The sequence below is a fragment of the Podarcis liolepis genome, assembly GCF_965112155.1.
Source record: "Podarcis liolepis genome assembly, chromosome: 6".
Taxonomy (NCBI): Eukaryota; Metazoa; Chordata; class Lepidosauria; order Squamata; family Lacertidae; genus Podarcis; species Podarcis liolepis.
The window spans coordinates 47,740,098-47,766,062 of NC_139559.1; the positions used below are offsets into that span (position 1 = coordinate 47,740,098).

At 45.3% G+C, this 25,965-nt stretch overlaps 1 protein-coding gene and 1 long non-coding RNA gene across 7 annotated transcripts in view; one reads left to right on the forward strand and one right to left on the reverse strand.

Annotated features, from left to right (window-relative positions):
- The window catches only part of LOC310709587, a 479,424-nt gene that overhangs the window by 408,939 nt on the left and 44,520 nt on the right, over positions 1-25,965 (reverse strand). The gene's annotated exons all lie outside the window — the stretch shown is intronic.
- Positions 1-25,965, forward strand: part of KIF21B (kinesin family member 21B) — a 65,520-nt gene that overhangs the window by 30,140 nt on the left and 9,415 nt on the right. For 2 of the 6 annotated variants that reach the window (XR_014527578.1, XM_083509368.1), the window contains exons 5-30: positions 3,872-4,006; positions 4,098-4,265; positions 5,464-5,579; positions 6,288-6,483; positions 7,271-7,460; positions 7,772-7,835; positions 9,374-9,595; positions 10,044-10,128; positions 11,285-11,399; positions 11,752-11,943; positions 12,291-12,490; positions 12,686-12,793; positions 13,283-13,351; positions 14,246-14,475; positions 14,817-14,964; positions 15,087-15,281; positions 16,267-16,368; positions 16,645-16,810; positions 17,003-17,063; positions 17,408-17,465; positions 18,411-18,616; positions 19,539-19,613; positions 19,767-19,880; positions 21,141-21,179; positions 24,105-24,241; positions 25,079-25,259. Coding sequence is in view for 3 of the 6 variants with exons in the window: in XM_083509368.1 (XP_083365494.1) it covers positions 3,872-4,006; positions 4,098-4,265; positions 5,464-5,579; positions 6,288-6,483; positions 7,271-7,460; positions 7,772-7,835; positions 9,374-9,595; positions 10,044-10,128; positions 11,285-11,399; positions 11,752-11,943; positions 12,291-12,490; positions 12,686-12,793; positions 13,283-13,351; positions 14,246-14,475; positions 14,817-14,964; positions 15,087-15,281; positions 16,267-16,368; positions 16,645-16,810; positions 17,003-17,063; positions 17,408-17,465; positions 18,411-18,616; positions 19,539-19,613; positions 19,767-19,880; positions 21,141-21,179; positions 24,105-24,241; positions 25,079-25,259 (3,572 nt within the window). In the remaining 3 variants the exon portion in view is untranslated. The remainder of the gene's footprint in view (positions 1-3,871; positions 4,007-4,097; positions 4,266-5,463; positions 5,580-6,287; positions 6,484-7,270; positions 7,461-7,771; positions 7,836-9,373; positions 9,596-10,043; positions 10,129-11,284; positions 11,400-11,751; positions 11,944-12,290; positions 12,491-12,685; positions 12,794-13,282; positions 13,352-14,245; positions 14,476-14,816; positions 14,965-15,086; positions 15,282-16,266; positions 16,369-16,644; positions 16,811-17,002; positions 17,064-17,407; positions 17,466-18,410; positions 18,617-19,538; positions 19,614-19,766; positions 19,881-21,140; positions 21,180-24,104; positions 24,242-25,078; positions 25,260-25,965) is intronic. The other 4 variants (XR_014527579.1, XM_083509369.1, XR_014527577.1 and 1 more) reach the window with 3 other exon arrangements.

Genomic DNA, 25,965 nt, shown 5'->3' on the forward strand with positions numbered 1-25,965 from the left:
ACAGTCTCCACTTCAGCCATCATTATGCGTCTAATGTAAGTGAGTGGGTGTGTTGCAGTGGGTGTGCATGTGGTGCAAATCTTATGAGGTGGTTAAAGAGTTCTAAGCTGTAAGTGATCTTGAGTATGTGCTGCAAGAATAAGCCATGGCTGTTTTCCCATGGAAACATTATGAGATGAGAATTCCTTAGCTGTGTTTCAGGCTGCTGCTTAATTGTATCCTGATCTCACTGCAGATGCTACCAGTCTGCATGGCAGAACTCAGTTGTTTGCGTGCTTTATTTGGGTGGAGTCCATAACATAACCCACTTTTCAGCCATGAGTCAGCGCTCTAATTCTTATGCATTTTGCTTTTAATAATGTGGAATATCCTCCTTAAACTTTCTGGTGGTTTTCCCACATTTCTCCCCCTTGGTGGAAATGATGATCCCTTTTTTCTAGCTGCTATTCTATATGTTGGAATATAGAATATCCTATATATTGGAATATAGAATATGGTTGGGAGCATTATGAGTTTCACTAATATTTGTTATCACAGTGATCCTGGATAGTAGATAGTCTCTTTGTTCCTTTGCAGAGTCTGAGAGCTGCTAGAATTTATATGCAGGTCCTGCATCTATTTCCCCAGTTACGATTATTATTTTATGTAATGCGTAAAACTTCTTTTCTACCAGCAACGAAGACAGAGCCACCCCTTCCCACCTGCAAGACAATAGCAGCCAGGAAAGGGTTTTGTTTCACAGAAGTTCCCACTCTGGGAATTTATACTGCATGGTGGCATAGATCTTTCTATAGTAAATAATATAGTTCCTGAATGTTAAGACGAAGCTCACACCATCACACACAACCTGCAAATACCGTATAAAATTCATTCACAATATAAAACGAATCAAATAATTCACAATCCATATTTGCAAATATCTATTCATGAGTGTGATTCTTCTGGAAGGCAATGAGCAGCTGCCATTATTCTAGTGAATTCATCTGCATGAATCCTCACTTCTCTCATTTGAAAGATACTCATCACTTTCTCCATAACGGCTAGGGTCTGGTATCTTTTTAAACCACATTTAATCACTGGGAATTTCTGCATGTTTCCAGACATTTGCAATGCATAACCTAGCAACCATCAATAGATATGACAATGCTGTTCTTGAATATGAAATTTTAATATTCCAAGTCAGAATTCCATTGACCCTGAAAGGCAATACATAACTAGTAATTAAAGTCATTATATTTAATATCCCATACCAGAAATATTTAATTTTGAGCCAACTCAACCACATGGGTAAGAATGCTCCCCTTGAACCACAATTTTTCCAGCAGGAGCCCCAAGCACAAACAATATTTCCACCTCCCCAAAGACTAAGGAATATACACCATCTAGCAATCCATATAGAATGTGCCCCTCTCATAATTTTTCCCTTCACTGAGTTCTTGTATGTGTCTTCTTTCAGTTTGCAAACCTGATGGGCAGGCTTTTTCTGTGTGTCACTTTCTTTTTTAAATTGATGCATGTCGTTTTCAGAGACAATAATTTGTCTGAAAAGCAGGTTAAAAATATAGGAAATAATTTGCTTATGCAAATAGGACAAAAAAGCCCTTTTCAGAACTCTAACTATCACAATTCAATTGAACATTTAATTATTTCTTACAGTGAGAAATTAATATCTCTTCCCATAATTCGCCGTGAATTTCTAGATATCATGGCCTTCATTTGATTCAGATGCACAGTTCATATATTGCCAGAGCTCTTAGGCAATTGTTTCAGAGTTTAGATAAGAGAGTGCCTTAATTACAAAGAAGCTGAAACACTGGCACTCTCCTTCTATTTTCCCTTTTGGTGCTTGGTCTTCATGTGCAGTGAAACTACTGTCTTGCCCAATACCTTAAAACTCACCAAGGCAATTTCTGCAGTATTGAAAAATGCCTCATTTTGGTAGTTGAAAGTCTTTAAGAAGAGTGTGGCATGGGGAGATATAGATGATCACATTTGTATTTCATTCCAGACCTTTAAGAAAACGGTTATCTTTCTATTAGTTCATGGAGTCCTTAGCCATACAGGTGTCTGTAATAAACACCCCTGAAAAGGGTGTAAAGACGTTTCTGTTCAAACTGCCCTTTCTGTATCTCAAGAGGGTCTGTTGTTGAGTGGTACAGCACCCTTCATTCAGAAGATCCCAAATTCAATCCCTGAAATCTCCAGGTAGGGCTGGGAGAGACCCCTGTCTAAAATCCCAAAGATCTTCTGCCAGTCAGTACTGAGCTAGAGGGACCCAAGGGTTTGACTCAGTTCAGTACGTTACATACGAAGCTTTCTTGTGCTATCATCTGAATCTGACAAGTGTTGTCATTTAATTTAATAGGTAATCCCAGATCTCCGTTCTTAGGTGTCTTCTTTGGCGTGTGCATTAAACTGCTAGTGCATTTGTTGGACAAGCTTAATTTTATATAATATTGACTGGATTTCCTTTCAATTATAAACAACTAAGACAGACAAATTTATTATGGGATAAGCATCTGTGGACATTTGCCAGAAGTATTATATTCAATAGGAGGTCTGTGTGTGTGTGCAGCGGCGTAGCGTGAGTTGTCAGCACCCGGGGCAACGCAAGTAATTTGCACCCCCTAACCCGGGGCAAGGCACGTAATTTGCGCCCCCCCCTAACCCCTAACCTGCGAGTTGCCGCTGGCGCTGCCGCCCAAACGATGCCGCTTGCCCGGAGGAGGAGGGGGGCAGAGAGGCGAGGAAAATGCAACGGCCCAGCAGCTGCAGCAGCACCGGCGGAGGTGGGGCTGTGAGGAGGGGCTGCCTGGCGCGTCCTCCGCGGCGAGCACTGAGAGCCGCTGCCTGCCGGGCGCCTTCAGCCGGGCGCCGCGAGACATGCGGCTCTGCTACAGCCTGCGCCCGAGGCTCTTCGGCGACTCCGGAGGCAGCGAGCGCGCCCCCCCAGATGTTGCGCCCGGTGTGGCTTGCACCCCTTGCACCCCCCACGCTACGCCACTGTGTGTGTGTGCACGCGCGCACGCACGTGCGTGTGTGCACATGGATTGCACCCACACCATACACTTAAAATACATTTGAAGAATTCCTCCAGATAATACTGGAAACTGTAGTTTACCCTCCACAGAGCTGTGGTTCATGTGCTTGAAACGCCTGAGGTGGCTGTGACCCTAAGCAGTGGAGGGGTTTGTGTGTTAGACATATTATTTATACATAAATATTTATATTGTTGTGTATGTTCCTTTGTGTGTTCTTGCATATTTATAAGAAGAAACGGACAAAATCAGTAACTCACTATCTCTGTCATTTACATATTGACAGTGAAACAGGAAGCAATTAGAAGCATTAGAAAACAGGCACCACAGTCATTACTTTATCAAAGAAAGCCAGTCTTTCCAAGAAATCTTGTAAGTTCAGATAAATTTGCAAATCCTGTCTCGCCAGGTTTTCTGTCGCTGTATAATTTAGTTTATATAAGTGATCCAGTGGTAATAATTAACACCTCCTCAACAAAGTACTAAATTGTATTTGGAGCTAGGAGTTTGTACGATTTTGAGCTGAGAAAAAACCAGAGGAGACAGAGTTGAACAACCCTACCAACCTGGCCTCCTCGTCACTCTCCCTTCTGGCCCTGTCAGGAGAAAGAGACACACGACTGCATGTCAGATCTAGCTCGATCCTGATTGTTATAGTTCTGTAGGGGGTTGACTTTTGCAAGAGCTAGTGATGAAATAGCATCCAGCAGGAAGCTGTATGCCTGTTCAAGCAAGGTTGAAAAATGATTCAGTTTGCTTTTGTGTGTGCATGTGTTGCCTTGCATCTTGGTAGAAAGTGTAACCACCATCCCATATCTCTTCTGTCCCTGCAGCTGATTCAGTGCCTGAAGCAGGGAGCTCTCTCTCGAACCACAGCCAGCACCCAGATGAATGTCCAGAGCTCCCGCTCCCATGCCATCTTCACCATCTACCTTTGCCAAATGCGCGTCTGCTCCCCTGTACACTTGGTAAGGACATGAGAAGGGGAGGACAGGGGTAGAGCAGTTGCAGAATCCATTACACCTCGGGAAATGATTCTGGGATGTGTTCCGATTGCAGGTGAATGGAGACTCCAACAGTCTCCTAGAGGGATCCCAACCTTCTAGTGAATATGAGACGCGAACAGCCAAATTCCACTTTGTTGACCTGGCTGGCTCAGAGAGGTTGAAGCGGACTGGTGCAACTGGCGAGAGAGCCAAGGAAGGGATCTCCATCAACTGTGGTTTGGTATGGCCTTTATCATACAAATGGGTCAGCATTGGATATGACAACAGGTGCCATGTCCTGTAATATTTTGTCTGGCAAACCAAGTATTGTCCAGCACCTTTGTTACTGTTTTGGAGTTTGCACAAACCATGGCTTGGTCTAGGCATATAAGAGCTCTTTGTTGTAGCATGCAGGCTTCATGGAATGGGATACACCAGGGGTCCGCAAGGTTTACCTCGCCTGGGCCGGCTCACTCCAGCGAAGATCTTTCCGTGGTCCGGAGCGCATGCACCTGCGATTTCCAGCATCTGCGCAGACGCGATTTCTGGTGCTGCGAAAGTGAGCCCCGCACTGTGTTGCGCTGGTTTAGCGCAGCGCGCGGGGACTCGCTGAGCGGGCGACTCAGTTCAGGGGAGGCTCGTGGGCCAGTTAAACTGTTATGTACTGAAGTTCTCACCCTGGGCCAGCAGGGGGATACTGTAGATAGTTATGCAAATGAAGGATCGAAAGTGATTGGATAGTTTTAGAAAGTTGCTACAGTTACGTTGTTCTGGAGCTCTATATAAGGAGGCTGACTGAGCTCTTCAGTTCAGTTCTGTTCTGGCCTTTGAATATACAAGAGCTGTTTGAAGAATCGCTGTGTCGTCTGATATGCTCGCCCACAACATAACATAAACGACTCCCGCGGGCCACTTGTGGCCCTTGGGCCTTAAGTTGCTGACCCTTGGGATACGCCATGAAATCTATGTTGTTTTTGGTGGGCAAGGCTCTGTCCCTGAAGCCACTGCAAATTTAAGAGACAGGGAATTGTGGAAATGGAACTATAGTATAGTCTGAAAGTGACAGTGACATTTGCAAGCATGTATAATACAGGTATAATATTGGTGCTTGTATCTTTTTAAAAATGAGTTGAGATTCTCTAGGGTTGGATGGATGCTTCTGTGAAAGCCAGATTCTGTAGACTAAGGTTCAGTCATGATGATATAGCAACAAAGTTTATGTGGTTTATATGGTTCATCCCTGTAATGGAAAAGTCATGGTGTTTACCAGTATAAGTTTCAGCCCAGTAAGTGGGGGTGGGGGGCTGATTTGTGACCTCAAAAAGGGAATAACTGCTTGAAGCTGCATTGACTTTTCTATGAGGAATGTATGGTGCCAGAATAAAGGCACAAGGGAAGGGTCCATCTCTTATTCGCCGACTTGTCCTTTTTATTGATAGCTAGCACTGGGAAACGTCATCAGCGCCCTTGGGGACCAGAGCAAGAGAGCCTTGCATGTGCCCTACCGAGATTCAAAGCTGACTCGGCTCCTCCAAGATTCCCTTGGTGGCAACAGGTAATGGAAAGAGGCACTAGAACAGCTGTTTGTAGCTTTTGCAGGGTTACTGGCATTGGGGGTTGCAGGTGAGGAGCCTGTCTGGATTGTGTGTTATAATTAACACTGCATGGCCATGGGAGCCCTTAATGAGAGGTCCCAAGGCAAGGCCACAGCAGATGTGCCAAGGAACGTATTTTAAACACATCCCGGGCCTCATTTCTTGCTGGGTTCCAAATGTGATTATTGGCTTTTGCAGAATAGATGCTTACATAATATGCCTAAGCTGTTTTTGATCCAGAATTCTGGCAACTGTACCTCCTAACATGGGATCACTGTAATCTCTTCTTTCCCCCTCTTTTCTAGTCTGTTTCCTTTTACAGCTGCCCTTCTCTCTCTCCCCCCCCCCCCAAATTTCCTTCATGTTCTTTGTCTGTCTTATCATGGCCTTTTGGATTTGGGAACTCCCGCTTTCTGTTTGGCAGACTATTTGGTAATTTGCCCAAGGCAAGTGTGGGGGGGCAAGGTTGTTCAGAACTCTTGTCTGAACTCTGATTCACCATTCAACAAATTGGAGCCCTCTGCAGCTGGTTGGTTTGAGCTGCCAGACTGCCAGCATTGGAAATGGCTTGACCTCTGCACTGCTACTCTCCCTGGGAGGTAGCTGGTGTGGCAGGAAGACTAGCAGCCCTCCTGTGCTTGACCTTATTTGTTCTCCCACCTTTGTAGCCAAACCATAATGATTGCCTGCGTGAGCCCTTCTGATCGGGATTTTATGGAGACCCTGAATACCCTTAAGTATGCCAACAGAGCTCGCAACATCAAGAACAAAGTGGTGGTGAACCAGGATAAGACGAGCCAGCAGATCAGTGCCCTGCGAGCTGAAATTGCTCGCCTTCAGATGGAGCTCATGGAGTACAAGGCGGTAAGGAGATGTCAGGAGCATTTTGCATTGAGTGGCACAACTTCAGCACTCGAAGTCCCTTGTCCCTAGTGGTGTTTTCTCCCCCCCCCCCTCTTTCGGAATGTTGCACACCCAGTTAAATTCCCCTGGAGAAAATATATCAATGCCATATTTGGCCTACTCCCTTTTTTTATTTGAAAAGTTCTAATTCTGCAGATGATTTGCTATAGATGAACATTGGCAGGTCTCTTTAAGCTTTAGTTTCTCCATCTTCAAAATAGGGATGATAGCAACCTATTTTGGAGAGAGCAAACCCAGTATATAGTGCGCCGCTGAAATTTGAGAGCCCAAAGTCCACCATTGCATGATTTTGCCACAAGCTCTTGCTTGTGGTGCACTTTTATTGGTGGTCTTTTAATCTCTTTTTTAAAAGTTCAGGTGATAGATTTTACTGTCTTTTAAAATGCAATACTCTACTTTGAGAAGCCCCAATGATCAAAGACTGGCGTATAAACATAAATATAAATCTTTTATGCAACTCTTTAAGAGCTGGTTCAAAAAAACATGGCAGTCACTGAACTATTTCTGCAGAAAGGTGGATTATAAAATACTTGAAAAGTACCCCAACTTCAGAGCCTTCCTGTATGTGCAAGACTACCATTACAGGCAGAAGGCTTGAGATGACTGAAGTATACTGTGATGATTATGCCCCTTAATTGGGATGCGCACAGGGCGACTGTCTTCCACCCCAGTCCATGTTCTCTCCAGCCCTTCCTACTGGTGTTTTCATTCATTTCTGTCTCCAAAGGGTAAGCGTGTCATTGGAGAGGATGGCTCTGAAGGCTACAGCGACCTGTTCCAGGAGAATGCCATGCTGCAGAAGGAGAACACCACTTTGCGTATGCGTGTGAAGGCCATGCAAGAAGCTATTGATGCCATCAACGTCCGTGTCACACACTTGATGAGCCAAGAAGCCAACTTGATTCTTGCCAAGGCAGGTGAGGCTGAGAGGGGCAACTGTTTGGGGTCTTGAGACCATTTCATTAGACAGCATACAAATGGCACTATATATTCCTTAAAGTCAAAAGAGAAAAATTGCGTTTACAGATTTCAGGGTTGGTTTTATGAAGGACCAAACTGTGCATGATGTTAGCCATATGTTCAGTGAAGCATGCTTAGCCTGGCTGCTTTTGTTTTCCGTAGCAATTGGGCTTCTCTGATTTCTTTGGGATCTTGCTTGCTCTTGTCTATCTTTCTCCATTATTGTTTAGAATTTAATTTCTGTGTCTTTGCGTCATTGTTCTCCCAGGTGATGGCAACGAAGCTATTGGTGCTCTGATTCAGAACTACATCCGGGAAATAGAGGAGCTCAGGTAAGACAGAGTGGTCCTCTGGATTCCCCCACCCACTTTTATTCTTTTTGCAAGTGGCCATACCTTCTTGAAAGAGAAAACTATCTAACTTCTAAACTGGTGACTATTGAAGTAGCTCTAAGCCAGTACTTTCACCCCTGTGGCTTCTTGCCCTTTGTGTACTGTAATCTTCAAATGATGAGCACTTTAGGATCAGAAACAACCCTTTGCGAATAATAAGAGAACCCATACAAGTGATGCTGACACAAAACCCCACACATACACTAAGGAAGAGAATAGAAGCATTGCCCACCCCACCCCACTCAAGATCCCCTCTTGTCCTCTTTCCCCCTCTTTTCTTCCCAACCTAATACTGCTTGCAACACTAATGTCTCACAACAAATGAAACTGATCTGTAGAAAACACAACTTTAAAAAAGAGACAATGCACGTATTTTTGTAAAGTAAGAAATCGTTAATAATAATAAAAAAGAAACAACCCTTTGATATAAGAGACTTGTGGTACTTATAAATTCACTTGTGCGCTCCCAAGGTATGGGCATTGTAAACAAAGGTGCCTAAAATAACCTCATTGTCTGCAGTGGTGGCTTTCACAGCCACACAAAGGCAATAAAGTTGAGAGCAGCAGTTGCAGGTCCCACATGCACATAAACTTGCAGCAGTATGCCACAGATGCAGGAACAAACAGCTGAAGCTCCCACAAGTACACAAGCATGTAGTAGCATGAGCCCCCTGCTGGCCAGGCATGCAATAGGAGTGATACAGGGATGCAGATAGCCAAGCATGGAGCTGGGGGGATAGAAGCAGATGCAAGTAATATGGTAGTCAAATATTCTGCTTCAGAATGTCAAAGAATCATAGTAGTAGCATGACTTCCTTGATTTTCTGATGTTCTGACTAACAGAATTTCAGGATATCAAAATTTGCATTTGATAAGTACAAATGGCTCCAGTTGACAGTGTCACTCCATGATCTCCGCAGCACCTTGCACTTGGGCTTCTTTTTTTGCTGGAGATGCCAAGAGTTGAATTTCGGGTCTTCTTCATTGAAAAGCATGTGTTCTACCGCAGAGCAATGGCCCCTTCCCTTTATCTGAGATAACTGCTTTGTAGACATCATGAGGAAGGAGTGTGTGTCCCCCAGCACTCCATCTTCTTTCCCCCCTCACATCAAGAATGATCATAACTAGAAGGTTTCTCAGCCCCCCCCCCACTCCCCCGAGTGTTTTCTCCCTCAGATTTTCTTTTCTGCTGAGTCAAGAGATTAAACATTATACTGCCTTTTGGGTCCTGCTCATTCCTGTTAATGAAACTGTGTGCTGTCAAGAGTTAAGAGCTGAGCATCCTCCCTTATGGTCTTTTTGAGTCCCTTAACTGCGTGTCAATGAGGGCATCAGATGAACTTGTATCCATGTGATTCTGGGCTAGCAGATACTCTACTCCCCACAGTTCCCATAGGAATCTGTCTCTGTCTTCATGTCAGGACTTCAGTATATAATGGGCACTATGAGGTGACTGCTGTCTCTTGTCTTCTTTGTAGGACAAAGCTCTTGGAGAGCGAAGCTATGAATGAATCACTTCGTCGCGGTCTATCACGAGTTTCCTCTAGGCTTCCTTATTCCCTGGGCTTATCTTCATCTCCTGGGCTGGGAGCTTCAAATAGCCCTGTCTCCTCTGTGCAAGCTGAGGCCTCAGAAGTCATCCAGTGGGCCAAGCAAGATATAGAACGGTTGAAGAAGGAGACTAAGCTGCGAAGGAAAAGGTAAAATGGGTTCCTCTGTCTTGCATCTGCTCAGGACCCTTCTACTCTGGTTAGGCTGCTGGGCCTTCAGAACTTTTTAGAAGTATCAAAATATATTTGTTTTCCATCATTCTCACTCTATGAGACTCCTGTAATGCAGCTCTCGTGATCTACAATACAACACCCTTTTCTGTGTTGAGCTTTGATTTTCCCTTCTGTATTGTAAGGATGGTAAATACTTGCTGTCTTGCAGAAAGCTTTGTGAGAGTGACTGCAAGCAAAGAGCTTAGCCAAATGTCCCCTTCCCATTAGTTATGCAGATGAAATGTTTTGTTTTGATTTGTTGTAATTGGAGTGGTGTTTGTTTTCTTAGCTGCCCTGACGGCCTGTTTTTGTGACTCTGCAATCTGGAATAAAAATGAATGATTTAGAAACAGATGTTCATGTAAAACTGCCTTCTTTTCTGCAGCCCAGAGAAAGAAGGGTTTAAGAAGAGGTTGAGGATGCAGCAGGGAAATGAGGCAGATGAGACAGATGAGAATGAAGTGGAAGAGGTAAGAGATCTTGCCCTTCTCTTGCATACAACTTCTGGGTTCTTTTGAGCAATTATTAAGGGTGCCAAACTTACTGCTGGCCTTTGGTGGCATCAGGATGAGCCCTGTGGCAATTTTTCAGCATAATGAGAAACTGGCCGTAAAGGACATCTCAAGTGCTATTCCCTTCAGCCAGATTTAACATCTGCTTCAAACGTTTCCTGACCTCAGCAATTGCCATACTAATTCCTTAGGCTCCTGAGTCTCAATAAAATATCTCCTGCCATCTCCTCTGAGAAATGCAAGCTTCTCTTTAATCCAACGCCCTTGGATAAATGGAGCAGAATAGGCTGACAAATAGGTGTGTTTTTTTAAGTACGTGAATTATGTCTTGCTTTTCTGTCAAGAAAAGCAAGACATGGATGTCTCTGTGGGATGCCATTGGATTCTTAAAAGCCTGGGGCTGTGCACATTACAAAATGGAAACATTCTTTGATTTAAATAAAGTTAAATAAATTGGTTAAAACTGACACACTTGTTTATTTTTGGAGGAAATAACAGTGCACTGCTAAAGGCATAATTTTGACTGTGCACAGTCATTACATTATTTCTGCACTGGTTCTTGTTTTGGGGGCAGGGGGTTGTTATATTGATATATTTAAGATGAACATTTGGGAATGCAGTAGGCCCGCTGTGTACACTGGGATTACATTCTAGGGTCCTTGCTTTGAAGAGCAGAGTTGAAAGCCAAAGGCTTGGAAGTTAGTAGAATGAATGGCCAGGAAAAATACATCATGGTTTGATTGAGTTGTTGGTGGTGTGTGTTAGATCTTCTCTGCCTTCACTTCCCAACATCTGGCTTGATTTCTGAATCCATGTCCAGGGCAATGGTAAGCGCTGATCTTCTAGTGTTTTGCTAATTCGTCAGCTAGAAGAACAGAAGGTTGAATTCATGAAAGGAAGTATGAACTGTAAGAAGTAACATCCCCATGGTGCCTGTGTTCCTAAGCAGTGCAAAATGCATTGAATTAAGGATTGCCATAGGAACAAATTAGCGAACCAAGGAAAGCAGATTGCCATATGCAACCAAAAGTTGGGCAGGGTTGGAACTGCAATTCCTTGGAACAAGCTGCATCACCACTCCCCTTTTTCTCATCACTGTACCTTCTATTTTCAGGAGGAACGGGATGAGAGTGGCTGCGAGGAAGAAGGTGGCCAGGAGGAGGAAGAGGAAGATGATTCGGGAAGTGAAGAAAGCCTGGTGGATTCTGACTCGGATGTTGAAGAAAAGGGTAAGCTACTGCAGCAAGTGTTGAAAGGCTGATGACTCTTAGTGCAGTCTCTAGGTGAATACAACACACACAGTCTTCAGGATATTTGGAGGGGATGGCCTTTAATTCATTTGGGTTTGAAATGTTGAATCCACAGCCCCCATGCTTTCCATCTGGAACTACTGTTGTAATCCTTTTAATAGCACAAGAAACATGTCTGTACATATGCTAGCCTATTTCTCTTAGCATTCAATTCCATAAAAGGGATACAACTTATTCTTGTCTTTAGTGGAGGTTGTAATGAGTTTCGATACCACTATCTTCAAGATGGTGAAGGGTTTTTTGTTTTTGTGTGTGTGTGTGTCTTATGTAGCAGCAAATTTCCAAGCTGATCTGGCTGACCTGACCTGTGAGATCGAGATCAAACAGAAGCTAATAGATGAGCTGGAGAACAGCCAGCGGCGCCTGCAAACTCTGAAGCACCAGTATGAGGAGAAGCTGATTCTACTGCAGAACAAGATCCGTGACACACAGCAAGAGAGGGACAGGGTCCTGCAAAACCTGAGTAAGGGCATGCCACTGGGGTGAAATTCGATTTTGACAGTTCGAACAGCATCTGTTTGCTGATAATGAAAGATTTTGCATTTGGATTCTCAACCGAGGCTGTGATACAAGGGTGGAAAGATTGCTTAAGCAACATTTCTACCCATACACTTAAAGTGTAATCAGTGACATTGGCACTGAGTACAGTACTTAAAATCTGCATCAAGAGATGTGGAAGCTGTGGCCCCCTGGATGTTGTTGGGACTCCAACTCCCATCAGCCCCAGGCACCATGGCCAATTGGTCATGGATGATGGGAGCTGTAGTCCATCACTCCTGATCTACATACTTCCTTTGTTCTTTCCCTCAGGTTCCATGGAATGCTACACAGAAGAGAAGGCGAACAAGATCAAAGCAGATTATGAGAAGCGTCTAAGGGAGATGAACAGGGACCTGCAAAAGTTGCAGGCAGCCCAGAAGGAGCATGCCCGCCTCCTCAAGAACCAGTCGCGATATGAGCGAGAGTTGAAGAAGCTGAATGCAGAAGTGGCAGAGATGAAGAAAGCCAAGGTACCTTGCCTGGGAATTTGCAATTCTTCATTTGGCTGAGTTCAAGCAACAGGGCACCTTCTGGGTGTTTTGGATTCCCACCCTCAGCCCACCCAGCTTGGGCACCCAACTGGGGGAAGTGGCCCTAGATAGTCACTGGGGCAAGCCAGCTTCTCAGTTATTAAGCTTGGCATTGAGTCTGTTTGTGCCCTACAGGTGGCACTGATGAAACAAATGCGTGAGGAGCAGCAGCGGCGCAGATTGGCAGAGACGAAAAGGAACCGGGAGATTGCCCAGCTGAAGAAGGAGCAGAGGAGGCAGGAGGTGGGCAAGAGCACCATTTGTGGCTGCTGAAGCTTTGAGAAGCCTCTTCCTAGTAGAGCTTACAAAAACCCATAGACTGCTGGTGGACAGGAGAGGGGAAGACGCTCAGTATAATCAGAGCAATCATGCAAAGCGAAGCTGTGCCTTCAGCTATCTTCACAAAAATAACTTGTGTGTCTACAAATACATAAGAAGAGGTCTCTTGGATCAGACCAGAGGACCATTTAGTGTGGTGTCCTGTGCTCACAGTGGCCAACCCAGTTGCCTGTGGGAAGTCTATTAGCAGGACATGAAAGCAGCAGCATTCTCCCCTCTTGTGCTCCAAAGCAACTTGAGACCTATTGTGGTTTAGGAGGAGTTGGCTTCCTTCCATACATTCCTTTTACACCAATACACATTTGTCTCCATTTAAGTCAAGACTGACATCACCCCATTGAGATCATCTGCCTGCGGGTTTTGTTAATAACTTTTATCATGCTGTGCCTGCAGTTTCAGATTCGAGCGCTAGAATCTCAGAAGCGGCAGCAGGAGATTGTACTTCGCAGGAAAACCCAAGAGGTGAGTGGTGACCTTCTTGCTCACAAGGAAGTCAAATGTTTAGTTTCCTCTAAAAATACACTCGCCTTGGCTTTTGCTATATTGAAAGCCTCTCACTGTCATGCAGAAAGGCTTGTGGATATTTTTGGTGGGTGTGCTTTTACCTGTCATAAGCACTCACTCAGACTGGAGACATGAATGAACCAGACAAGGAATATTTCTCCCACTCATCAGGAATTCTTTACATGGAACAGTGTACGATGGACAAACTATTTCTTTCTTTTCTTAAAAATAATTAAACCACCTTTCCAAAATACAAAGGCGAATGTAATATCTCACCTAGACAAAAACAACCTATCCCCCCACCAGAAAAAACCCTGGCAAAGCTACAATTTTCCTCATATTTCACAGAAAAGATAGGACACAGCAGGATGATCTGACAGAAAGAATTTGCATCCAAAATTCTTTTGAGCTATTGTGGGTTACACGATTTCTCTCTCTTCCTTTAGGATGCCCACTCTCTTTTTACCCAGAGCAACTTTGTTGTTCAGTGTCATCCAACTGGGCGTCATACCTGCTGTGTCACACATGGCTTAGTGTGTGATTGCCAACATGGTTCTTTATTTCGTTACACATTTGAGCTCATATGTAGGTAACTTGTGGCATTTTTCTCATTCTAACATGAATGTCCAATATTACTGGGAACATCCATAAAAACAGCTGATACTGTAAGCAGACACTTTGCACTTGTGGATCTCTGTTAGGGATGAGTAGAGACTAGAGTTGAGGCTGGAGACTGAGCAGCTAACACTTTGAAGAAATTTTCACATAGCAGCCCTGCTTAAGACTGTATCTGTCTGTTATCACCTCTATATTTTCCATTCTTCTGGACTGCTTTGTTGTGTTGTTGTCCAGGTCTCTGCTCTGCGTCGTCTGGCCAAACCTATGTCTGATCGGGTTGCTGGAAGAATGAATCAGAAGCAAACCATGCTGGACTCAGGTGTAGAGGTCTCCACCAGCACCACCTCCTCTGAGCCAGAATCTAGTTCTCGTTCTGTCTCCAGCATTGTGCGCCAATGGAATCGGAAAATCAACACCTTTCTGGGAGATCCTCCTCCTTCCACAAATGGGACTCGAACCGTCAGGTAAGACACTGGCCCAGTTAGCAGTTTTCTAAGTAAGTCAGACTGACCTAGGTGTCTAAAACCGTCTGATATAGATTCCTTTGAGGCCTGTCTTGACTTCTAATCCACTGGCTTCTATGTGCCCCCATTTCCATCCACCCAGTATGCTTGGGTAGGAATGACCCAGAATATTTAGCACGGGGATGAGGATCCTTCCAGATATTGCTGGACTCCAGCTTTGCCATTTTGCTGTGACTGATGCAAGGTGGAGCCCAGCAACATCTGGGAGCCTTTCCATCTCTGGTTTTGGATAATTCCAAGATCATGTTGTTCAGTTTTTCATACATGACTTCCATCTGCAGGAAGAAGTTCGCAAAGAAAGGGGCAAACCAAACCTTCAGTAAGACAGCCCGCATGAAGTGGCAGTCCCTGGAGCGCCGTGTCTTTGACATTGTCATGCAGAGGATGACCATCATCAATCTGGAGTCGGATATGGAGCGACTCATCAAGGTGATGAAAAATGGCTGTTTCTCACTGGAGCAGAAGGCGAAGGGCCTGGGAAGAGAGCCAGAGAAGGGGCTGCACAGCACTGGCAAAGAGGAAACATTCTGCCTTCTGTTCCCCATTTTCAGAAACGTGAGGAGCTGTCACTGATGCAGGAGATGCTTCTGGGGAAGAGGGAGAAGCTGCAGACAGAGAACCCTGAAGAGCAGAAGGGGCTGCAGGAGTTGAATGAGGAGATTGAGGTGCTGGCAGCCAACATTGACTACATCAATGACGGCATTTCTGACTGCCAGGCCACCATCATGCAGCTTGAAGAGACCAAGGTGCGTCTGATCTATCCATGATGCAAGCAGTTTGGGAGGGTGGAATGCAGTTGGACCTGGACCCAGTGATGAGCTGAGGTTGGCTGGCTGAGCTCTTGTGTAGATAATCAGTTACAGTGGGTGGATCAGGAAGCACTATGTCTTCTGATCTTACCTTAATGAGTTAAACTCTTGTTTCATTTACAGTGGGCTGTTTCAGTGTGTTACTGCTTCCTTAAAAGGGGTGGGCTGGGGAAATGTAAGACGCAGAGACTGGGAAGTTAACTTGTAGAGTATGGAAAGTCCTGGGTCTCTGCTATTTCCTCTGAGGAACTGCTATTTCTTCCCCCCTCCCCCTTCTTATTTGGTATGTTCCTTTTCCACATAAATGTATGCCCCCCGAACACACAATAAACGGTTGTGTATCAGTTCCTTTCAAAAGCATAAAATAGCAGTCCAAACAAATGGTTTTGTATCAGTGGTACTAACATTATAACAATTCAAATTCTTAACAAAATAGTATCAATCCGCTATTAAGAGTTCTGAGAATTTGGCAATTGTGTGAAAGTCTCAGCATCCTAAGTGAACTTGCTGGTCTGTAGTCATCTCAAGCAAAGGCTTCTGATTGGCCTATAACAGCTTCCACAGCCTGGTGACCTCTAGGTGTTTTGGACTCCCAATGCCTTTCAGCCATGGCCAGCATGCCCAATGGTCAGGGGTGATGATGGGAGTCATAGTTCAAAAATATCTGGAAGGCACCACATTTGGGGAAGGCCACTCTGTAGTGCATACGATTTGGGTTCAGGGTCTGGAGCAAGTTGATAATATGAGACTGACTACTCCTTTAATGCACAAATCTGCTGGATGGGTCTCTTGCAAAGCCACTTAGCCTATGGAGCTAAATCTTTAGCAAAGGAACCAGTCCAACTGCTGGCATGGGTAGCAAACTGCAACTGCCCTTTCCCAGACTTTCTCATTCTGTTGTTTTTCTCCTGTGGGTCTCTAGGAAGAACTAGATTCCACAGACACCTCTGTGGTGATCAGCTCCTGCTCTTTGGCTGAGGCACGGCTTTTGTTGGACAATTTCCTCAAGGCATCCATAGACAAGGTAAGTTATAATTTTTTTTAAGCAGCCTTTCTCTCTCATGTGGACCAGAGATCTGATAGCCACATCTTGCTTTGCAACTCTTCAGTAGCAAGTTGGTCTGTTCAAAGGCCCCAAGTAGACCGATCAGTCCTGATGGACAAGGTTAATGAACTTCTTTGAATAGTTTTGCTTTAGAATGGAGTGAGGGAGACAGAGGTGTTTCACTAGAGAGGGCATTTCACAAGTAGGAAAGCTGCCGCTGAGCTTTTGCCTAATCCTCCAATTTTTGCAAAACAGAGCCTGCAGGTAGCCCAGAAGGAAGCCCAGATCCGCCTGCTGGAAGGCCGCTTGAGACAAACAGATGTGACTGGCTCCTCTCAGAACCACCACATCCTGGATGCCTTGCGGGAAAAGGCAGAATCCCACCCTGAGCTACAGGCGCTCATCCACAACGTGCAGCAAGGTGGGAGTTTGGAGTAGCTTTTGCTTCTTTGAGATAGAATCATGTTCGCTTAGAAATCCTCTTTTTTGCTTACCCTAATTCATGACCTGGGTCAGAGGGAAGCAGGGGTATGTTTTGGTCCAACACCAGAGCTAAGTACCCATGTGCTAGTGGATGCGCTCTACCTGGTTTTTGTTTTATCCTTTTGCACAGAGAATGGCTATGCCAGTACAGATGAGGAAGTCTCTGAATTCAGCATGGCCTCAGAGGGGAGGTGAGTTGTGCACCCAGAGAGACTGCAGGGCACAGGTTGAGTGTTTTCTGCCTGTTTTCCCTCTAGGCTGTGGTGGGCTTTAAAAGGTGGGCAGGGTGTAAATTCCATGTGTTGACCAATGTAGCCACCCTCCAAAGTCAGCTTTGAGTATGAAAGAAATCCCTACATGGTTCTTTTCTGTAAAATTCTGGAATTAAGCTAGAAAACCTGTGGTGCAAGAATGAAGTGGGCTCCTGAGTTAAGGGCTGAAGCTCTGCTGGGATGGAGAGTCTCTTAGTTAGTTTGCACCTCTGTAGTTCTTACTGAAACTATGTGTGCACAAAACTCTCTCTGTGTCCCTGCAGCTTTTCCCAGTCTTTCTCCATGAAGGGCTCTGCCAGTCAGGATGACTTCAAGTGTAGGGTAAGTTTGAGTCTGGCAAACACTTCCAATTCTTGTTGTTGTTGTTATACATTTTCGTTATGGAAATTCCCAGGAAAGATGGTTAGCAGATCCATCCAGAACTAACAAAAGCTTCAAATAGCCAGGAAGGAGTTTAAGATTTTCACCAACCTGAACAATGGTCAGTGACATGAAAATGTTGACAACGTTGTAGGATATCCTGGTCATTTTTGTACAGAAATGCTTTTTCTTGTTGAAGGTGCCCCATGTGGTCAGATTTATGTTTGGCTATATTTGTTTATATATGTTTGTTTTTAAAGCGGAACATGGCACTTTGACCTTGCCACGTTCTTCTTCTGTAGCTTTCCAAATGGTGGACAGCCCCCCACGGATATATGCACCATTTTTTCATCTTCCCTACATTTCACTGAGGCCAAGTTATGATATTTGTACTGCATTTTGGCAGCTAGCCGTGGTGCTGTACATCCAGATGGTGATTCTTAAGCTTTGGCCCTCCTCCAGTGAATCGGCAATGAAATTAAAACAAAGCCCTGGACTGATGTGTGTTATGTCTCTGTCTGTCCTAGCCATGGCTCTGTTGAATAAGCCTTTTATCCAGAGAAAACAATGGGCCCTAGACTGGCCTACTTGAATTCTAGTGGGATGGAGGGGGTGGGGGGCACAGGAACTTCATTAGGTCTCTTCTGAATGACCAGCAATTGCTGCTCAGTGGTAGGTGGTGTGTTCTGTTGTTGTCCATGTTAATTTCAGAGTGAAGTGGGAAGGTCTTGGAAAGCTGCTTGGGATATTTGCAGGGGTTTCTGAGATTGAGGTGACCAAGAAATGCTAGTCTTCCCAGGCTGAATTTGAGCACCAGCTACAGTGGCAACCAGGGAATAGTTCCCGTGTTGCCCTGCCATCTGCTGCTCCTTAGTTTGCTTTGTGTTTTCTGGGGCTTTGTTTTAGGGGGAGCCCAAGCTGTCTGGCCAGATGAAAGCTGTGTCTGCAGAGTGTCTAGGGCCCACATTGGACATCTCCACCAAGAACATCACCAAGTCGTTGGCATCCCTCATGGAGATCAAAGAGGATGGGATTGGCTTCTCCATCCGTGATCCTTACTACAAGGAGAAGGTCTCCCGCACCATCAGCCTGCCCATCCGAGGGAGTACATTGTAAGCCATGGTAGCGTACTTGGTGATCTGTGTATGGATCGTGTTGGGAAAACTGTGGTGTAGGTGACTGCTGGCTTTGGATTTCTGCCATGATTTCTGCCCTACTTGAGGGTGAAGAGTTGGTGGGCAAAGGGAGCGCAACCAAGGAAAGAACAGAAAGTCATGTTCTGACCCCATTGTTCTGGGGTCAGTCAGTTTCCCTCTTCGCTGGCACAGTCTTTCATGGGGAGTAGCCGTGACACGGCGGCATCGGATCCCTCATTCTTGTGAAACTGTTCCCCAAGTCCTCTCCCCAGACCTATAAACTGGCAGCTTCAAGTACTCCTGGTTTACAAACTATAGTGAAAGACTTGAAAGGCAGGGACACCCCCCCTTTCCCCCAGATGCTGCTACTGTGGGTGGACAAACCTAGGTGGTGTGAACTGCATAGCCTTTACAGCCCACCATCAGCCAGGCAGGAACCAGGGCAGGCAGCTCCTGTGGACACCAAGAGTGCTGAAAATTGAAATAGTCCTCCCAGTCCCCAGAATGAGGGCTACTTCAGACCTTATGGAAACTCACTTGGTACAGCCCTCCCAAGAAGTGTGCCATCTTGTAATGCACGTAGAGAAACATGTCCCAGAATGTGCTTCCACATCAAAATCTCTGCGCGCACACACAGCTGGCACGTGCAGTAAGAATGTTTTTATCCTAGCCTCCCTGTTGTGTCGCTTGGCATCTGCAAGGAGATTCTGATGTGGAGGAGCTTTCAAAGAAGGAATTCCCTGCATGTGGTGCAGGACTGTTCTGTGTGCCCTGGAGAATATTAGAATCTGCTCTGAGAACCAGCTGGTCAAGGCTTTGCTCCTCCCAGTTTCCTTCAAAGCTGAGGGAGCCCAACTTTGGATAGGGTATTTACTAACCATGGCTGCCTCTCATCTAGCCCTAGACAGTCCCGTGGTGCAGACACATCACCCCTCACCAGGAGGAAGTCATATGACCGGGGCCAGCCTATCAGGTGAGTGTGAGTGAGTGAGTGCAATTGGCAGCAGTTCTTACACTTTGCTCATAATGAGGAAAATGAACTGTTGTGTGATGCAGGATCTAACAGTGCTGCAAGATTATAGTTCTATAATTAGTGGAACCCACTGCCTCTCTCTTTCTTGCCTAGGAACCCAGATGTTGGATTCACTCCTCCTTCATCCCCTCCCAGCAGGCCACGCAACGACCGGAATGTTTTCTCCCGCCTCACCAGCAACCAGAGCCAGGGCTCAGCACTAGACAAGTAAGGCCGCCTGCGGAACTTGGGGAAACTTGTATCCCCATAGAAGGTGACAACAGAATGGATAAACTGGCAGTGCCAGGGATATCGTCCCCTTATGTCCCACTCTACCCAGCACCAAGAATGGCATGTTTTTCTTTGACTTCCAGGTTTGGGCCCTATTTGCACTGGAATTAGCACCATGCCTCTTAGGTGCTAGACACTTAGGTGCAATTACTGTGAAACCTGTCAAATCGTTCAGGGAGCCTCTTATGCGCTGTTGTGGAGGCATGTGAATCAAAGTCCTTGGTCTCTGCGGCCAAGTATCTGAGTCGGTGCTTTAAGCTCAAAAGCACCCTATTCTCCACATATGTTATGGGTAGCAGTTCTGAATCTCTTTCCAACCCTGTCTGCAACCTATAGGGGCCATCTGCTCTGGTGCCCCTTTATTAACAGGTTACCTCTGTTTTAGTGTGGGGGAGGAATTGGTATGCTTTTTCCAGCACAGGTGTAAGTTAAGCCTTCCAGATATGTCTTCATATTGGAAAGATATTGGAAAACAAGGTCATGTGAGTCCTGCTTTCTAAACACCAGCATGTCAGCTTTGGGTTCCCCACCCCTTTCTGGAGTGTGTTCCACAAGCCTCCTGAACGACAGCTGGTGGCAGTATTGACAGAGCTTCAGTTAACACAATGGGATTCCTCTAACATGGGCTGCCTTGATCTTCAAGGACACAGGGATGATGCTGAATTTTCAAAACACAGAACAGCAGCCGAATAAATAAATGAACAAAGGAACCTATTGGGGCTATGCTGGCATTAGAGTGACCTCTGTGACCATTGGGTCCATATTCCCATTTGGAGGTGGCATGGGAGTCACCGCCAACATTCTCAGAAGCTGGCCCACCCGTAGCTATGCCTTGGGCAGGCATTCCCAGATGTGTGCACATTCCCTTCTTTTGCAGAAGAACCACACATGCACAATAACTCAGCATCCTGAGAATCTCCACTTCCTTTTTGTTCTTAATCCAAGCTCCGAGCCTTACGGCTGCAATGACAGGCTTGCAAGTGTGTGGTGAAGCACCTAGTTAAAAACTCATGATGGTTTCTGCTACGCACCCACCCACCCCCTGTTCCTGATCCCTTCTGTCTGTGGTCTGCTCTCCTATGTCTGCCCGCCCTGCTAGCTTGGATGCAATAACAACCCTTCCTTTTCTGACTATGCTGCTGCTTTTCCTTCTCCTGGTTTTAATTACCCATAATCCTGCTAATTTTCTGTCCCTAGGTCTGATGACAGTGACTCCTCTGTCTCGGAGGTGCTGAGGTATAAAACTTACTATTTATTATATAACTCTTCTTGCTTTCCTCTTTTCTCATTCTTTTCCCCTCCCTGCATTTGAAACCTGCTTGTAACTGAACCCGGTGTGACGTTTCTTTCCTTGTGCTGCTTCTACTTGCTGGTAGATTTGCCTTCCCAGCTGATTAGAGTGCTCCATTGGGACCCCTTCCTATGTTAACTGAAACAGTAGGGCTCACCGCACTCAGCATGCTTCATTAGGACACACCCTGGGGTTAATCCACCAACACGCACGTGTATCTGAAAATCTCAAGTCTCTTTCCCCCGGCACTTAATAGACACCATCCTGTGGCATGTTTTTGTTTGGAATGGACCAAGCATACACCTGCAGGTAGTGCATGTCTATAACCTGGAGTTAGGAGCTAACCATTTGCATGTGTCGTAATTGCGCCATGATTTCACGAATGTGGCTTTTGAGTAGTTTCTAGGCCTCGTGGTGGAGAGAATATCGGGAAATGTCCAGGCAGCTCCCCTTCAGGCTCAGAGTCTTGGAGTCATTTGAGTTGAGAACATTTCCATGCCCTTCAGCCACAGCTCCCTGCCTCCCCCAAGCTTCCCATTTGCTTCCAGTTCTTGGCAGTCCTGCTCTCATGAAGCCTATGGGAGGACCCCATGTCTTTTCCATCTGCCACTACAGCCCAGAAGTCCAGCCCCTGTTTTCTTTTTATCTGGGGCGAGTTATTTTTACCATAGTTGCTAAAATGGATGGATGGTAGTTTTAAAATTTGCATAATGGAGTCCAGCCTCGTACTGTGAATACATCGGAGGCCCTGAATGCTGATTCTGGTCACTGGATTTCGTGTTAAAGCGATACTCCAGCAAGCGGCAATGCCTTTCCCTTATTTCTGGGTGTAAAATAAACTTTCAAGACGTTAGCCAACCCCACTGAAGATGGAGGGGCGCACATGTGTAAGGGAAATGTAATCTGTTATGTTTATTTCTGTCCTAATAACCAAAAGAGTGCATACTTTTTGAAAATGGCAATAAACTACTGGACCAAGTTTAAGATTTTGGTATTGACTCATAAATCCATGAACATTAGAACGGGAGGGCCTTTTCTGCAGTGGCACCCTTATTATAGAACCACTTTCCCTCTGAGTTTAGGTGAGTGCCCCTATCGATGCTGATCAGGCATCTTTTAAAAACTCACTTGTACTCCCAAGCTGGAGCTTGGTTTCAGTATATTATCACTTTAATTCTGCCCTACTTTTTCACTGCATTACATTTCTATATTTGATATGTATTTTAACAGTATTGTACACTACCGCTTCTCAACTTTGATCTAGGAGAAAAGTTTTGTGTGACGTGTTCAAGCCTCTAACTCACTCTTATGTGATTTATTTTTGGGGAAGGGGCTCCATTCCTTTTTTAAACTTTATGTGTCTTGGTGATCCCATGTATTCAAATAAGAAACTGCTGCCAACTTTCAGAGCTGTTACAAAGCTTGTTGCCGGGAAGGTTTGAAGTGTCTCCATGTTGACCACAAGGTGGTGCACCGATTTCATGCCCGACTCAGATGGAGACATTCTGGAGAAGAGGAGTTTGAGTTGTCAAAGTTACAAAGATTATAGGTCTAGAATAACATGACATGATGCTAGATGGGACCAACTGGATTATTAAAATAATTACAATCATTTGGACCCATGTGTTCATTTCAGAGCAAAAAATAAAGGAGATTTTTGTTACTTACAAAGAGCCAGTGCCTCTCTTGGCATGTGATAAGAAAACTATATTAGTTACATTGCGCCTTGATCTTGCACAAAGAGAGTTGGAGGCTGAAATTTGAAATAATCTTTCAGAAACAAAGCAGCCAATGCAGTAACTTGGAGCTGTTGATGAGGAAGGGGCTGTCACTCTATGGATGCTTTGCATGCATCGGGTTCCATGTTCAATGATATCTCCAGGTGAGGCTGGCAAATATTCCTGCCTGAAACCCTGGAGAACCACTTTCAGTCAATGTTCTGAGATGGATTGATTAATAGCATAAAGTGGCTTCCTGTGTTCCCATTCAAAGCTGTATGTAAATACACACGTTCTGGTGCTCAGGGCTGTGCATTGCAGTTTTCAATTCCATTAAGAACTTCTATGAATGCACAAAACATTAGTTGGCTTTAATATAGCAACAACTAATAGTTTATTTACACCCCGCCTACTATGGGCAGCTTCCAACATAATATAAAAACACAACTAAACATCAAGCATTAAAAACTTCCTGATACAGGGCGGCCTTCAGATGTCTTCTAAAAGACAAATCACTGTTTATTTCCTTAACATCTAATGGAAGGGCATTCCACAGGGCAGGCGCAACTACCAAGAAGGCCCTCTGCCTGGTTCCCTAAAGCTTCACTTCTCACAGTGAGGGAACCAGAAGAAGACCCTCGGAGGAGGACTGAGGTGTCCAGGCTAGAGGTGGAGATGCTCCTTCAGGTATACAGGGCCGATGCTGTTTAAGGCTTTAATGGTCAGTACCAGCACTTTGAATTGTGCTCGGAAAGGGGCCTAAACATGTTTTCTGTAGCCCTGCTCTTACCTATGTTTCCTCTTTGGGAAAAAACACTTGAAGCGCATTTGAGTGGATCAGCTTTCAGCATAATACTGACACCAGTATATAACCAATGATGGAGCATCTCACCCATCCTGTAACTTGAAGATGTTTGTGCCCAGAACTTTGTGACATACTCTTCAGCTTGATTCTGCATGTGCTTGCCTGCCTGTTGCTCCCCCACCTTTTTTTTTCTCTTTTAAGCTTAATGTGGGTCTGGTCCTTCTGGCACGCCAGTGTCTCCTGAGCAGTGTGATTCCCAGGTGCATGATCGGTTACTCTAAGGATGCCTGATTGCTGCAGCTGCAGGAACCATCTCTCAAAGCATTTTTCTTTTTCTCCCATGCAAGGGGCATTATCAACCCTGTGGGAGGGTCCAGGAGTGCCCGGACAGCTCCACTGCAATGCATCTCTGTGGCAGAAGGACACACCAAGCCTGTCCTGTGCCTGGATGCTACAGATGAATTGTTGTTCTCTGGATCCAAAGGTGTGTGTTTGAGAGAGGGGGTGGGAGCTGCTTTTGGTGGCTTAAGCCTGGTATGAATGAACACTGAGCCAGAAGTTCTGATTGGAGCTTTTCCAGCAATGTTCAGAAATGGTGAAAAATTTAGCATTTTCAGAGGTGGTGGAAGAAAAAGTATACTATTGCCTTCCCCACCCTTTTATACTATTGCCTTCCCCGCCCTAGTTACCCTAGCTTACACAAGTTGCCCAGCAACCTTCCCCCCTGCCCCAGTACCTCTGTTTGAAGGACTCTGTGTCATGATGCAGCTGCATCACCCCAGGGACATGGTTGACGGAACTAAGCTGCCCCCATGGCTGCAATTGGGACAGCCATTCTCCCCGCCCCTGTGAACAGTGACATTAAAGTGCTTCACATGTGGAGTAGCCACTACATGGAGACAGTTTTTAGTAGGCTCAGTCTGTATGGTGTATCACATGACAAGTGCCCTCTAGATATATTGCACTCCCACTATTTTCCTTGGCAAGTCAAGCATGTGTGTGCCTGCTCACACACATGGGCATAACAAGTGTCATGTCTCTTTCCGATAAGTGCAGTGGGAGGCAAAAAAGTTAAGGATGACTATAAAGACAATGGCTGTCCCAGAAAAAAAAGAAACTTCTGCAACTGCTGAACCTTTCAAATTTGAATTAAAACCGGCTGCTTTCCATCTTATCTGCTGTATGTCCACATTTTAAAATAGTAGTCACATCTTAGAATCACTGAAGAAATACGTTGCTTAGGAGAGAGTGGTGGTTACTGCTCTCAGATGGGAAACTAGGGCACTTCTGGCACAACTGAAGTTCTCTCTTCTTTCCAAAGATCGGAGTTGCAAAATGTGGAACTTGGTGACTGGCCAGGAAATTGCCTCCTTGAAAGGCCACCCAAACAATGTGGTTTCCATAAAGTACAGTAACCACTCTGGCCTGGTGTTCACAGTCTCTACCTCTTACATCAAAGTGTGGGACATCCGGGATTCTGCAAAGTGTATTCGTACTCTCACGTAAGTACTTGGCAGCTTTCTGTTTTGCTGCTTTTGAGTTTTTAGAAGCTTCATTTGTGGCCTTGTAAGGTTTAACAAAGTGGGGTTTAAGAGCATAATCCATTGCTATCCATGGTCACACAACATTGTGCCAAATCATCCATTGCGGCATAAGGCAGGGGAAAGTGAACTGTGAGATCCCACAATCTGCTTCTGATTGCTGATGTTTGGATAGCATTGTATCTGCAGGTGCTCCTCACCTGCTTGCTGGTCTACTATATCCTGTTTTGCAGTGGAACGCAATGCTCCACAGGGCACAGCTCCTTTGCCTTGACATCTGACACAGGGCCATCTCTCTACCCACCAAACTTGCTTCCTCCAACATCTACAGGCCAGATTATGCATGTCATTTGTCACATGCTTAGTCCTACTGTGCAATGTGCAAGGATGAACATAGCAAAGTCACATCAGAACAGTCCCAGTCAAGGAGCTCCTGCACTGACTATTCTTAAGAATAAAAAATGGCACACCAGGTCTAATCCTGTGACAAACCCTCAGTAGGCTCTCCTTTCAATCTGCTAGAACTGTTCCTCTGAGGAATAATTCCTTCCAGGTGATCTGTGGGTTTGAAAACATATTGCTGTTCCTGGCCCTCGTGGAGTTGAACCTTTCCTTGCTCTTTATTTTGGAGCTGCTTTTGTCTGAGTAGCCTCCTCCGAAAGGCAAA